Source organism: Corvus kubaryi, unplaced genomic scaffold, assembly GCF_017639235.1.
Source record: "Corvus kubaryi isolate FWS band 111438036 unplaced genomic scaffold, C.kubaryi_AGA036_p1.0 132, whole genome shotgun sequence".
NCBI lineage: Eukaryota > Metazoa > Chordata > Aves > Passeriformes > Corvidae > Corvus > Corvus kubaryi.
Window position 1 is genome coordinate 8,771,586 of NW_024580666.1, and position 13,918 is coordinate 8,785,503.

Here is a 13,918-nt window from a genome sequence, read left to right on the forward strand (position 1 = left end):
GTGGCGGCCGCGGCGGGATGTTCGTGGCGCGCAGCATCGCAGCGGATCACCGCGACCTCATCCACGATGTGTCCTTCGACTTCCACGGGCGCCGCATGGCCACCTGCTCCAGCGACCAGAGCGTCAAGGTGAGCGGGGAGCCGCCGGGCCTGGTGCTGGGCGAGTGGCGCGGCACCGGCCGTGCGCGGCCTACCGGGCTGCGGGTCCGGTCGGGCCGGGCCAGGGCGCCGCCTCGGGCTCGTTCCGCGGGAGGTCCCGGTGCTGTGTCGGAACGTGGGGGCGGGAGGCTTTGGCACATAATGCGCGTTGTGTTTGTGTGTGCGCGAACGCGTGTAAACACGGGAACTCCGCTTCCCACCTATTGCTGCAGCAGGAAAAACATTGCCGACTGCTCTGCCTGCAGCTTGTTTTGTTTATTCAGCTGAAAATCTGTATTTGTTAAAGAATATTTACGAAAGAAACTACTGTTTCGTAGCGTAGTGCCAGTAATCTGTGTTTATTATGGGAAAAAGCTGCTGTTGAAGTGCCAGTAAGCAAAAAGCCGGACCGTTCTGTGTGTGCTCTGGCAGCTTAGGGAAAGTGTAAAATACTAGAAGCATTAATTTTTACATTCCTTTAGAGGAAATAAAGTATCACTTTGCATTTACTTGAACGAAAAGTTGATTGCTTTTTCTCTTTCTTGTGCATAGTGAGAGGATGGACAAAAATTCAGGAGTCAGGTGGATAGTTTTAAGAAATGTAATTTGCAGAGAGCAGTCATGGTTTTTATTAAGTCCAGATAAATGGTTGAGAAAGTCGGATTTTTGGTAGAAAGCTGTGTCATATGTATATTAGGCTAAAGAACAAGGGAGAGCAGCCTCTTTTCCCTGACCACAGACTAAAAAGCAAATAACCAGCCACAATAAAACGGTCCCCCCAGAAAGTAGGCCAAAGCCATGGGGAACTCTGGTTTGGACTCACTACCTAGAGTTTGCAGTTCTTAAAAAAGATACCAGGAGGTAGGTTGAACACAGAAACTACGGTCTTCAGCAGTGTGATGTTACTTTCCAATCATAACTGAATCCTTTAAGAGATTGTTCAGAAGTTTTCCTCCAACCAGAGGGACAACATGACCCAGGTTGTACTAGAGGTCCTGAGTGGCAGAAGTGAGGTGACTCAGTAAAGCTTTAAAATGAACGAGTGACAAACAGGAGTGGATGTCAGATGGTGTCTTTTGTTTGGTTATGTTCATGACTTTCTACATAATTTTTCAGTAAAAAAGTCATAAATATGAAGATGTTTGGGAAATCAAGAGAGGGGAAGGTTCAGTGACTTGCATATGGTTAAAAATCAAGGCAGAAATCTCAAAGAGAAACAAGATCTGTTCCCCCACTACCCTGATGTCTATTTTGCTGTCCTGCTCTGCTTTTGGGGTGAGTGCTGGGAGCTGCATTAGGGTTTTGCAACCAGAGCTGAGCATGTGGGGATGCTGGGGCCTCTAGAATGAAACAGAATAGTGTAGTCTTGGAACAAAATGATTGAAGTATTGGGAATTGTAATAATTTCTCATCTATGTAATTTACTGTTTAAAAAGAGATCAAGTCAAACAATAGTGAATTTTGCAGGCAGGGCCTCTTCTCCCTACTTGTAATAGGCATATTTTCAAGGTTGAGTGAAGTGCAATTTTTTACTGAACCAGGTACAGTGTCCTAGATGAAAATGTTTAGTGGGGGGTGTGCGTATATTTTTTTATTTTTATTTTATATATATGTATATATATGAATGGCTGTGTCTTTAATGTACTACTCAGTAAGCTTTATTTACAAATTGTATGATTGTATTTTGATTTCTCAACAGGTCTGGGACAAAAGTGAAAATGGAGATTGGCATTGCACCGCCAGCTGGAAGGTTTGTATTTGTAAAAATTACACAGACGTAACCATAATTTCTCCTTTGTTTTTGAAGAAACATGCTTCATTTTGGCTGAATTTTAGAGTAGAAATGCTTTTGGTTTGATGTAGATTCTGTATGTCTTGTGTGAAATACTTTTTCTTTGCTTTTATAGAACATCTCTAGTGCCTCTCATTTAAAGCAGAGGCTAATATGCAGTCTGCTCTTGTTAATACTTATGTTGGCAGACTCTAGTATCAGTAAACATATCAGTGGCTGGTGTTTAGGGAGTTGAAAACAGTACCTTAATTTTTAATTGAATATTTCCTTTTGCATATAGTAAGACTTAAAAAAAATAAAAGGTGGAAAAATTAAAAGGAAGATGTTCGGCTATTAATGTTACAGCATCCGACCTCTGTTTTCTGTTCTCCAAAACTTTTCTGAGAACTGTGTCATGTAGAGACTCTGCTTCATCTGGATAATTAGTGCATTCAGCTTCTGAATTCTTCTTAAACTTATATTTAATAGGACCACAATGCATTCATCCCTGTAAATGGAAATGCAAGGGAAGCTTTTGAATTCCCATTCTGTAAGAAAGGAATGTTGACTAGGTGTGAAAGAGGAGCTTCATATTAAAAAGAAGATTAGTAATGCTCTGCAAGTGCTTTTGAAAAGTACAGCAAGCTAGAAGTGAGCATGGTAGTGGCTCAAATTTGATTGACAACAAAGCTATACTTTTTGCATCAAGGCAGAATCATAGTGTGGAACTTGAAGTAGTAATAAATAATGCCTTGAAATACACTTGTAATAATTGCCTTTTAAACACTAATAGCAACAAAACTTTGCAGTGCTGGTTCGAATAAAGAACTGCAGCTACAAAGCTGCTATGTAACTTTGTATAAAAGAACATAGGTTTCAAAGGAGCAGTGTTACTACTTCCTAGAATCCTCTTCTGCAGAAAGTAATGAAAATACAGCGTCCCATGAACGTGGGAAGTATGCTTCTCTACAGTGTTTTGATGTTATCTTGCAGACACATAGTGGATCCGTGTGGCGTGTGACATGGGCCCATCCTGAATTTGGGCAGGTCCTGGCTTCCTGCTCGTTTGATAGAACAGCAGCTGTATGGGAAGAAATAGTGGGAGAGTCAAATGATAAACTCCGAGGGCAGAGTCACTGGGTGAGACTTCTTTTCTGTTGCTATAAAGTTCCTGATTTTGGCTATGTTTTGTTCATTCGTGGCAATTTGTTAATTTCAACACAAAGTAAGTATTTTTAAAACATTTAAGAAAAACAGCTAAATAGCACATTCAGGACAGTTAGTGTCACTTATTATCACTATTTCATAATAAGATGTTCCCTGGCAAAAAACTTGCAGACATGAATTTCCATCTACAGTAGAATTACAGTTGTGGGGTTTTTCTTTGACAAGAGATAATTCAAAACAACACTGACTGTTCTTGCTCATCTTTCAAACAACAGAAAAGTTTGGGGGGGGGGGAATTTTTTGGTGGAAGATGTAAGCAATCCTATGAAATGGTGTTGTCAGACTTTGATTAGCCTTCTGGAGGAATAAATTTCTGATGGAAATTTCTTTGCAGGTCAAGAGGACCACTCTAGTAGACAGCAGGACATCAGTTACAGATGTGAAGTTTGCTCCCAAGCACATGGGTCTTATGTTAGCAACCTGTTCAGCAGATGGAGTTGTAAGGATCTATGAAGCTCCAGATGTGATGAATCTCAGCCAGTGGTCACTACAGCATGAAATCTCATGTAAGCTAAGCTGCAGTTGTATTTCTTGGAATCCTTCAAGGTATGTTATTAAAATGTAGGGTTTGCTTTATGACTGTAACAGAAAGAGAAAAATCATTCAAGGCTGAACTGCTTTGAATTCTGTTTGTGCAGAAGCACTTAATGGCTTTCCCTGTAGACCTAATGCTGTGTCCTGCTGATCCAGTTACTATTCTATTCATTAACAGTAGTCTGTGCTGAAGGTTTAGAGTACAGGCATTCACTTCAATGCATGGGATAGGATAAAATTTGATTTAAAACCTAGAATTGATCTACATTTAGCTTATGTGATTTGTCTTCCAAAACCTGAATGAAATATCACTAAATCAATCATTAAAAGCACTGCAAAGAATGCAGAATCTGCCTTGAAAGTTGTGGCAAATACTAGACTACAGATGCAGTCTATTATGGAAAGTCAATTCTTCTCTCTGGGAACATCATATTGAATTGCTAAATAATGTTGCCTAATGATTTCAGCTTAGTGAGTGTATAAAGTGGGCTTTCTAAACAACAGAGTGAAGATAGTGGTAACTGTGAATAGCATTTAACTCCTGTTTCTTTGTGATTTTTTTCTTGTGATATTTTGTAGTGTTTTGTTTCCTATATAGATAATGTATTTGAAATTTTAAAAATGGCTTGTTGTACTTTCTGTAGGATCTTTTGTAAATACAACAGTATTTGTTTTCACCTTTTAGCTCTCGAGCACATTCTCCAATGATAGCTGTAGGAAGTGATGACAACAGTCCAAATATACTGGCTAAGGTTCAAATTTATGAATATAATGAAAATACCAGGTATGCTAAATAACAATATATAACATTTGTGGGATTATAAAGTTGTTTATATTATATGGCCTTTTTTCCTGTCATCAGATGTGGAGTAGTAAATAATAATACCTTAATTTTGTCTCTGAGCCTTTGGATGGGAAAAGAGAGGGGCACCTCAGAATGGTAACTGATGTTAACAGAAATTATATTGATAATTGTATTCTCTGTCATTGCAGAAATGCCAGTGTTCTTACATTTTAAAGGGAGAGTTGTTCCTGTGTCTACTAAATCATATGTTTAATTTTGCACAAGGAATTAACAGCTGAAATTTGAGTTGTGTTGCACCAGGCTCTGTTTTGTTCAAAGCCCCCTTACAATGATTTTAAAGGCATGATTATAATGACAGAAAGCGCTCGTGAATTGTTCGTGTTCTGTCGAAGTTCAGTTTGTACAGTCGAGAGTTCACAGAACCTGGAAAGGCTCGGAAGTTTGTGCATCACCACTTCCAATTAAATGATAACAGTGGAATTGTGTTTGATTGGGAGTGATCGATGTGGGAAAGGAGCCAAAGTGTTCTGTGGATTTTATGCCCAGCTTCAGGCAATGCTCTCCATGCATTAACAATAAAGTTACTATAACTTACTAAGAAAATGAAATACATGTTTATCATACAGCAGAGGAGGCAGACAATGGTCTACTTTAAAGCATGGAAAATTTAGTAAGTTACTGAGATGTAAATTCCCTTTAGATTTGTGAATGGAATGTTTCTTTTTATTTCCCTTTTCCAGTTGTAGACAAAAATGTTCTTTGTACTGCAATTCTTGCTTTTGTTGTATGACTTACAATAATGTAGCATACTATACTTAGTGGCTACTGTATCTGATATGTTAAATTTCTGAAGAAATCTGCTTGAAATTATTGCCTAAATTTATGTTAAAAATTTTATTTTTACAAGTCTTACTGTGACTGTGTATACTTAACCGTTTTTCCTATGTCCACTATATCTGGTTTATATAATTTGCATCACTGGCGATTTTCATGGCATTAAAGATTAATTTCTTGTGCTGTACAGGAAATATGCAAAAGCAGAAGCTCTGATGACAGTCACAGATCCTGTACATGATATTGCATTTGCTCCAAATCTGGGAAGATCCTTCCACATCTTGGCTGTAGCAACCAAAGACGTACGAATTTTCACACTAAAACCTCTAAGGTGAGCTTAAAATGAAGATGGTTTGGTGTGATGTGATGCATACTATACAGTCTTGTTTAAATAGTCTCTGTAAAGCAAAAGTGGTAACTTAATGTATGCAGGATTGTTTTTAGCAACCTGATTTTTAAGGTGACAAGATTGTGAGCAAGGTTTTAATTTTGTCTGAATACATATCTAATAACAGTTGTTATATGAACTGCTTGAAAGATGTAGTCCTCTCTAACATAATGTTCAAGCTTAGACCTTTGAACAGTTGTGTGCAGAACTGTCACTTTTCTCTTAAACAGGAAAGAATTGACTTCATCAGGAGGATTAACAAAATTTGAAATCCATATTGTGGCACAGTTCGATAATCACAACTCCCAGGTGTGGCGAGTGAGCTGGAATATTACAGGGACAGTGCTTGCCTCCTCTGGTGATGATGGCTGTGTTAGGCTCTGGAAGGGTAAGGTCACCCACCTGAAACACACTAACTTTGTAGTCTTAGAGTTAGTGTCCATTTTAGATTTGTGAAAGATAGATGTTTTTTCTATGTTTCTGTTGATGTTTAAGAAAAATAGAATTCAGAAATAACTTTCTGTGCTGCAATACTTGCGTGATTTAGGCTGCTGTGAATAGTTGTTACTGTACCCTGAAATTGTTTCACCAGACTAGAGCTACATAAAATTGTCATATAAAAGAGTAAGATAGAAGTTTTCCTGCTGCTAAACCCAGAAAATCTACATTCAGTCACAATGTCCAGGCAAAGTGGCTTTTTTCTGTTTACATTTTTGAAAGAAAACAAAAGAAAATAACCAAACAGATGCACCTCCCCCCATGAACCAAACTAAAAAAATCCCCCCATAATCCCCACAGCAGCAACGAAAACCCACTGGTGGTTTCCTTACTCATTCTCATCTGTTCCTCAGTATTGTAATAGTGGAAACAGTTTTAAAGTATGGATAGACAGAGAATATTAGGCAGCTAAGGGGCCAGATCCTCAGCTGTGTGGAATTTATATATTGATACTGAAGTTCAGTTCTGATTCACACCAGGTGTGTGTCAATTGAAACATATTTGTAGGGAAAGCTGAGCTTCAGAAGAGAAACGTAACAGTTTCTGTATATCTGTGTTTGCAGCTAATTACATGGACAGCTGGAAGTGTACTGGTATACTGAAAGGTAACGGGAGTCCCGTGAATGGTAGTTCTCAGCAGGGAATTTTTAATGCCTCTCTAGGTTCAGCCAATACAAGTCTACAGAATTCACTAAATGGATCATCTGCCAGCAGGTAGGTTAATTAGTAGAGAGACTGATTTTCAGTAAATAGCTTTTTCTCTGAATCTTCTTAATTCCATTTAGCTCTCATAATTGTTTTACATGTTTCTAAAGTGCAATGTCATTTATGGCATGAGTACTTCTACAAGCTCTTCTGGTTTGCTCTGTGGTGTTGTCTATTATGCCATGTTAAGAGGAAAATGAACCAAACAGTAGTCATACTGAATCAGTCCGTATAAACAAGCAATGTGAACAACTATTTTCATTTTTAGTCCTTTCACATTATTAAAAACAACATTTCTGAAATAGTTTCAAAGAAGGAGAAGCTTCGTCCTACTGGTGTGTGACTGCACTTTTGCTTTAGATACATGTTTAAAAGTGAAGCAAAAGTACCAGCAACAAACTCTGTTTTTCTCTGGGATAATGTAGCAGAAGGGAAGGAGGAAAAGCTACTTCCTAACATACGGTTTAAACAATCAAATGTTAGTCTTAGTTTACTTGGTTTTGCAGGTGTGTAGCATCGATTGAATAAAAGTTTTGTGGTTTTTTTAATCTTCATATGGCATTCATATTACATATAATTTGCCTTAATCTCTGTTAGGTTTTTATTCTGTAATAATTGTTGTTTAGTAGGTAAATTTTACTGCCTCTTCTGAAAAAACATTTTAATTTGTGCATGCTGAAATGTAGAAATACACTGAGTTCTGCATCTGTATGGTGCAGTGTGTACCATCAGCTTTACAGGATTGTAAGTCCTGCATAAGGATGCGATGTGGCCAGATTCTATAGCAGCAGTTTCCAAGTTTTGTGGCCACCTTTGTTTCAGATGCCTTGGGATAGCTTCCCTTTCCATCCATGTGCTGCTCATGTGGGTTGTTTTACAGTTTGGAATGCTTATCAGTAAAGTTTACTTTTGGAGAGTAGCACCAGCCTGCCCCCTCCTTCCCTTTCAGCAGTCAGTCCTGAATGGCAGTTCAAGATCCCTAACCTTGTTGAACTGAGAAGAGGTTTCACATTTTCCTCACAAGATAAACGGGAGGACAGGAAGTGGTAATGGCCTGGTCCCTACAAGAAAGGGCAGCAGAATGATGTTGGTCATGGCTCCAGGTTCTACTTGCAGTGTAGCAAATGAAATGCAGCCCTGCCTTGGAAACGGTATATCCAGAGCTGTGTAGCTGTATTTGCTTGGGCTCCTGTGGGGAAATGCAGGCTGTTTTACACCTCTTGAGCATAGGGTGTGGTTTCGCAGTCTCCTTATCTAAGACTGTGCTGCTGGCAAGACTAGCTGTCCCCACCCCACTGGTGGCTCTTCTCCTGTCCCTGACCTTGGTACTAAGCCATTGTGAAACTGAAATTTCTGGCATTATTTTAGACTCCCTTCATAGCTCTGTATTTTGGAAGGTGTTTTGTTTTGGTTTTTAATAAATTATTCTTGCCTCCAATATGTAACAAAATGTTAATTCCAGAATTAAGTCAATGGCTGTGGAATTTCCAGACATACGGAGTCTTGTCCTAGGATTGAGCCTTATTATAAAAGATACACACTTAAGTATATGTTTTCTTTTGTAATGACATTGGCTCAAGTGGTGTAAGCACACTTGCTAATTTCTGCGTTACTGTTAACATGTTGATAAAGATTTATGCACTGACATTTGACTAAGCAGGTATTCTACACATAACTTACTTTGACTGTACATGCTCCATTTCATGTCTCTACATTTAAACACTTAGAACAGCTATAGCACAGGCAGATCTGAGAAAGATTGTAAAAGCACAATGACCAAAGTAGATTTGTACTCAGAATAAATTTCAGAACAGGTGATGTAGATTGTTAGGAAATAAACCAGTAGGGCTGTATTATGTTGATGTAATTGTATGTCTAGATTTATGATACAGTTTCCATTCTCCATTTGTATTATGTCCTTTTTAACAGAAAGCAGAGCTGATACCAAGCTAACTGGAGTAACTTTGGTGTTTTGCTGCTTGTTGCATGCACACAGGAATGGAAAACGAACTCCTTTTTCCCTTCCCCAACGCCGTTTGACCTCTCCCAAGACACCAGCAGCCTGCTAACTACTAAATGCTGTTCAAAAAGCCTTTTTAAAACATGTTGTGTGCGTTTTTTGTACTAGCCTGCACAGTTTGATACTGATGGAATGCCTGATAGAAAAATATTTGGAGAGGCATCTTGTTTGGAAAAAACCATAAACAACCCACCCAACCCCCAAAACTTCCATCAGAACGTATTTTTGAAAGCTTGTCAAATTAAAAGATAGTTCATGATTTAAAACAAGAATTTTTGTCCTTGATTGGGATGGGAGGAGGGAAATGACCATTACAATAACTTTCATTAAAATTGTTTTGAGAACCAATTTGTTTTGCATTTCAGAGTGTTCAGCATTTGATTAAGATTCCTAAACATTACAAGGTTGTAACTGCTTTGTAATATATTCAACTGTTAGTTCTAAAGGAATAAGAAAACTGTTTGACAATTGTACAGATGATGGCTTTTAGTAGTTCAGTATTGTTTCATTTATATTCTTTAGTATGACTTCAAATAAATGTTTTGTAAGTACTGGCATACTTTCTTCATCCTAAGAGAAGTACTTTTTCTGATATGTATTTGTACATTCCTAGGGTAGTTATTACAATTACATGGAGTACTTAAATTCTCTAAACATAGTATCCTTAAAAAATGCAAACACTTTAGCCATACAAAGATATAAACCAAAATGCAGCTTGTTGTTAATTGTCCCATAATTTCATTAATTAACTGATAGCTGTTCCTTGATGTAAATCCACAGAATTGTAAACAAGACATGATATAGTTACACTAAAATGAACAAGTGTTACGGGTAAGTTCTAATAAAAACAGCAGCAAAATGGCATGGAGTGGCATAATTCTGAATCTTGCGTTCACCAGGAATCTTGAATTTACACTGAGGATTTTGCAGAAATGTGTAAATAGATACAATAGATACTGTATTTCATTCAAAGTAGTTTTTCTCTGTAAATGTATATTATTAATGTAAAAACAATTATGTTTTTACGTCTATTCTAGAAATGCTGTGAAATTAATCTGAGTTAGATTCATATACAGAAAATGTACTTTGATAATATTTAATGTATATTTTGTGTCATAAAGAAAGCATTACTGAAAGCTGTTAACAAACCACACAAATTCTGGGAGAATGAAAGCCTGTTAATAGCTGTACTACAACATCCTTTTGATTCCCAAAGCAATCCATTCTTTTGTAAAAATGTATGCTGTGACTATGGTATAATTTTCAATGAATTTCAGTGGAAAAGACTGTATTATATTGTTCTAAAGGACAGTTTCCGGATTTGTCTTGTTTTGAATTACAAGCCTTGATTTCTGCTATTATGTTCTATTGGTTTTGGCATGGATATACTAAAGCCTTTTTTTTTTTTCCAGCATGTCTTTTCTCCCCTTTGGTTCTCCTTGTATTTACTACCTTTCTCTTCTTTTCTTGTTTTTTGTTTTGTTTGATTTTTTTGTTTTGGTGTTTTGTTCCTTTCTTAATTGTTTCAGGTATTTCTTTCCCCCTCTGGATTCCCCACGGGCTGGATCGAGATGGTCCAGTCATGCCCAGCTCCTTCCTCCTCCTCCTCTGATAGAGCAGTCTTGTGATGCTGACACTGCCAACCTCCAGTATCCTCACCCTCGCAGACGATGTGTATCTCGGCCTCTTAATCTTTTACCTGAGAATGAAGGGGTTTAATGTGTTACTTTAAATAAATTTTGAAGGGCCTGATTCTGGTGTTTGTGAATGCTTCCATTTCCAGCTACCTTCGTATTCCTTCTCTGGTACTGAAGACTTTTTTTAAAATGTGGAAACTTCTTGCATGTTTTGCAAAACAAACATCATTTAGAACATGCTATTTGTGTATCAAAGGAGCGTTTTAATTTGTACCCTTTGAACTATGGCACCACCTATACACAGTATTAGCCACAAGCTCTTTATGGAGTAGCTGACTTCAATGTGCCTGTCCCTTTTATTTTTTTTTCCCCTGCTTTTTGAAATCAGTTTAGTATGGTCTTTAATTTTTTCTTTTTGTGTACTGCATTTACATGTGAAACACATTCTCAAAATTAGACATGCCTTCAAGACACTTGTGAGGGAAGAATGATATTGGATCAGCTTGTTAAAGAAACTAAACCATTCCTGTGTATACTGCAGCAAAATAATTCGAAGTGTTTGGTTACTTAAGAATTTTTCATCTTGCTGTATAGATATTTAAATTTTATAATTGTGGTTGACTAATAAATTTGTTCTGAAAGGTCTGTATTTGTATGCTTTTCCTTGTAATAGGCTTTTTTCTTTTTTAATAGGTTCCTGATGAAGGAGGTTTTTTGATTCAGGTGTCCATTCTTCTAGCTCTGCTTTTGTGCCATTCTGGATGTGCAGCTGCATATTCCAGGTCTGTGCCAGAGGGTGTGCTCTGACTTTTCCCATGGGTGTACTGAAGGTCTGCAGAGACTGCTAGAGCTGTTGGATTTCACATTCTCTCTCAGTTTTTTTCCAGTGACTGAATTAAATCAGGACATTTTGAAGAAGGAGTGCTGGCTTGAAAAATGTCAATTGTCTTTTCTGATGTCAGCACAGGAACATCACTGCTGTGGATCAGTGTGTTGGCACTGACTCAGACTGGTGCCAGACAGGCAGGAAGATAATGCTGGATAAAGAATACATGGTATTCCCAGGAGTAGCATTATTGCACAGGATGTGACTGCTGAGTTTGTTGGGCATACCCTGGGGGGAGGAAGGAAAGAGGAGACCTCTGTGCAACAGAAACCCAAAGTGTAATAGTGTATTTCAATGTGCTTCAAAATGGACTTATCCTATTTCCTGGGCTCGACCACTACTATGAGGTAAGGAAGAGGGTAACCTGCATTTTTCCAAAGTGACAAGTTGTTGTGAAGTTTTACTGAAAACTTCATTTGCTCAGATCCACTGCATGTGTTTCTTTATTTCTCTCTGAGGAATTGAGTTTTAATTTAAAAACCCACGAGGTAGACCAGTGTTAGGGGGTGCTTGCTGAACATGTGTGGAGGGTGGCTGCTGATACTTTCCAGCCAGCAGGAACGGAAGTGTGGAAGAAAAAGTTATACACCTTTTACCAGAAAAAGTCAACACAAAACCATCCCAACTTTGTATGGTAAACAGAAATGTTACATGATTAAATGATAAGGCTTCAATGGGGGTAGAAAGTAACTATTCCTTTGAGGGAGAATGAATAATTAAAAATTACCAACACTGTGATACTGGGATCCATTCCTAAACCAGAACAAACTGTTTCTGGGTATGCAAGCAACGGAACATATTTTTGAAGTGTTAAGCCACTTGAATAATTTCTGTCTTAATCCTTGAAGAGGTGACAGAATAACCAGTTACAGTAATGACATTTTTTTGCAGCTTCTAGTACTGCATTGTTTATTCAGCATGGTCACATTATTTTCCTCTGTGATGAACACATTATTAGATATCCTAATTCCAGTCACACTTCTAACTAATGGAAACGTGCTGTTAGTTTCAGTGTAAACAAACAAGTCATGTTAGAACACAGTGGCCAAGTTTAACCTCAGCAAATGAACTCGGGCTGGTTTTGTGGCTGATGTCTGCCTTGCCCCCTGCCTGCTATTTTGTATTGACCTCTCTCCAGACCAGGACCCTTCAATCCGTATCCTTGACTTTCCACCTCCACTTCCTCAAACTCATGCTTCCTTCTATTCCCTTGACTCAAGCCTGTGAACTGTGCTTCTGTGCAGGATCTGGACCCTTCAACATACGCAGCAGAACTCTAGGAGGGAAGATTATAGAAAGGCTTTGAAAGGGATAATTACAGCAGGTACTTGGAATATTTTAAATTTATCCAGCACTTTGTAAGGCTGCTCTCCCTTTTCTTCTGAAAGGATACCCACAATAGCCCTTCTACTGTTTCTGTGCTTGGAGCACATCTCAGCTTGAACTTCCAGGATTAGAAGTTTTTGGGTCTTGTAGCCATGAGATGGCTTTGGTGGTTTTCTTTGTTTTCCTTTGTGTGTGTGTGTGTGTGGTGCTTTTGCTTTTGTTGTTGTTTGGTTTTGTTTTGAACATATTTGAATCCATATGAATTTCTGATTATGATAAATGTGCATTTTCACTCTTGTAGATTCTTGTACTCTCCGTACCAGGAATACAGCTGTAGAAGTGCAGTTTGAAAACATCTTGCACAGCACTGATTTTGATGTAGATCTGTTGAAGTTGTCATGTGCACACACACACACACGCATAGGTATGTTTGGAAGGCATCTGATCTCATCCTCTACTTAAAAAAAAAAGTGACATGTACACTTCAGCACGGAACTGAAATTTTCCATGGTCCGTACATAACCTAAAACACAACGAATTCCACCTCAACATGAGGAAGAACTTCTTTACGCTGAGCGTGGCAGAGCACTGGAACAGGCTGCCCAGGGAAGTCGTGGAGTCTCCCTGTCTGGAGACATTCAAAACCCACCCGGAGTGGGTCACCTGCTCTAGGAGACCCTGCCTTGGCAGGGGGCTGGGGCTGGGTGATCTCCAGAGGTCCCTTCCAACCCTAACGATTCTGTTGCTCAGCCTCATCTAACTGATTCCGATGGCAAAAACCGGACAGAAAACAAAGCCGGGAATATGAACAACGTCACACGAGTTAATCCGACTGAAGAACTTTTTTTTTTCATTTTTAGGTAGGACGGGGACAGCAGGGTCGGGCGGGATGTTCAGCAGCCCTTTTCCCGGAAGACGCCGAGCTACTCACTGGTACCGGGATCCAAACCTGGCCGGTCTGAAAGCAAATACCTGAAACCAAGTACACCTATGACAGCATCCCCTTCCCCACGGCGCCCCGGTCGGAGCTAGCGCGCGACCCCGCGCGCCCGTTCCGCGGGGACGCGCCCACTCCCCGCTCCCGCCTAACGGACGCCGGGACGCGGCCGGGGGGCGGGGCTGGGCGGCGCCGCGCGCGCCGCGCCCAATT

The 13,918-nt window shown here is 39.2% G+C and overlaps 1 protein-coding gene across 1 annotated transcript in view; it reads left to right on the top strand.

Annotated features, from left to right (window-relative positions):
- Nucleotides 1-6: 6 nt before the first annotated feature.
- Nucleotides 7-13,918, top strand: part of LOC121665252 (centrosomal protein of 192 kDa-like) — a 71,636-nt gene continuing 57,724 nt past the window's right edge. The window contains exons 1-11 of the mRNA XM_042029252.1: nucleotides 7-128; nucleotides 1,837-1,887; nucleotides 2,902-3,048; nucleotides 3,470-3,681; nucleotides 4,355-4,453; nucleotides 5,499-5,639; nucleotides 5,927-6,084; nucleotides 6,758-6,908; nucleotides 10,449-10,636; nucleotides 13,070-13,192; nucleotides 13,629-13,724. Coding sequence (XP_041885186.1) covers nucleotides 18-128; nucleotides 1,837-1,887; nucleotides 2,902-3,048; nucleotides 3,470-3,681; nucleotides 4,355-4,453; nucleotides 5,499-5,639; nucleotides 5,927-6,084; nucleotides 6,758-6,908; nucleotides 10,449-10,636; nucleotides 13,070-13,192; nucleotides 13,629-13,724 — 1,477 coding nt within the window. The 5' untranslated portion in view covers nucleotides 7-17. The remainder of the gene's footprint in view (nucleotides 129-1,836; nucleotides 1,888-2,901; nucleotides 3,049-3,469; nucleotides 3,682-4,354; nucleotides 4,454-5,498; nucleotides 5,640-5,926; nucleotides 6,085-6,757; nucleotides 6,909-10,448; nucleotides 10,637-13,069; nucleotides 13,193-13,628; nucleotides 13,725-13,918) is intronic.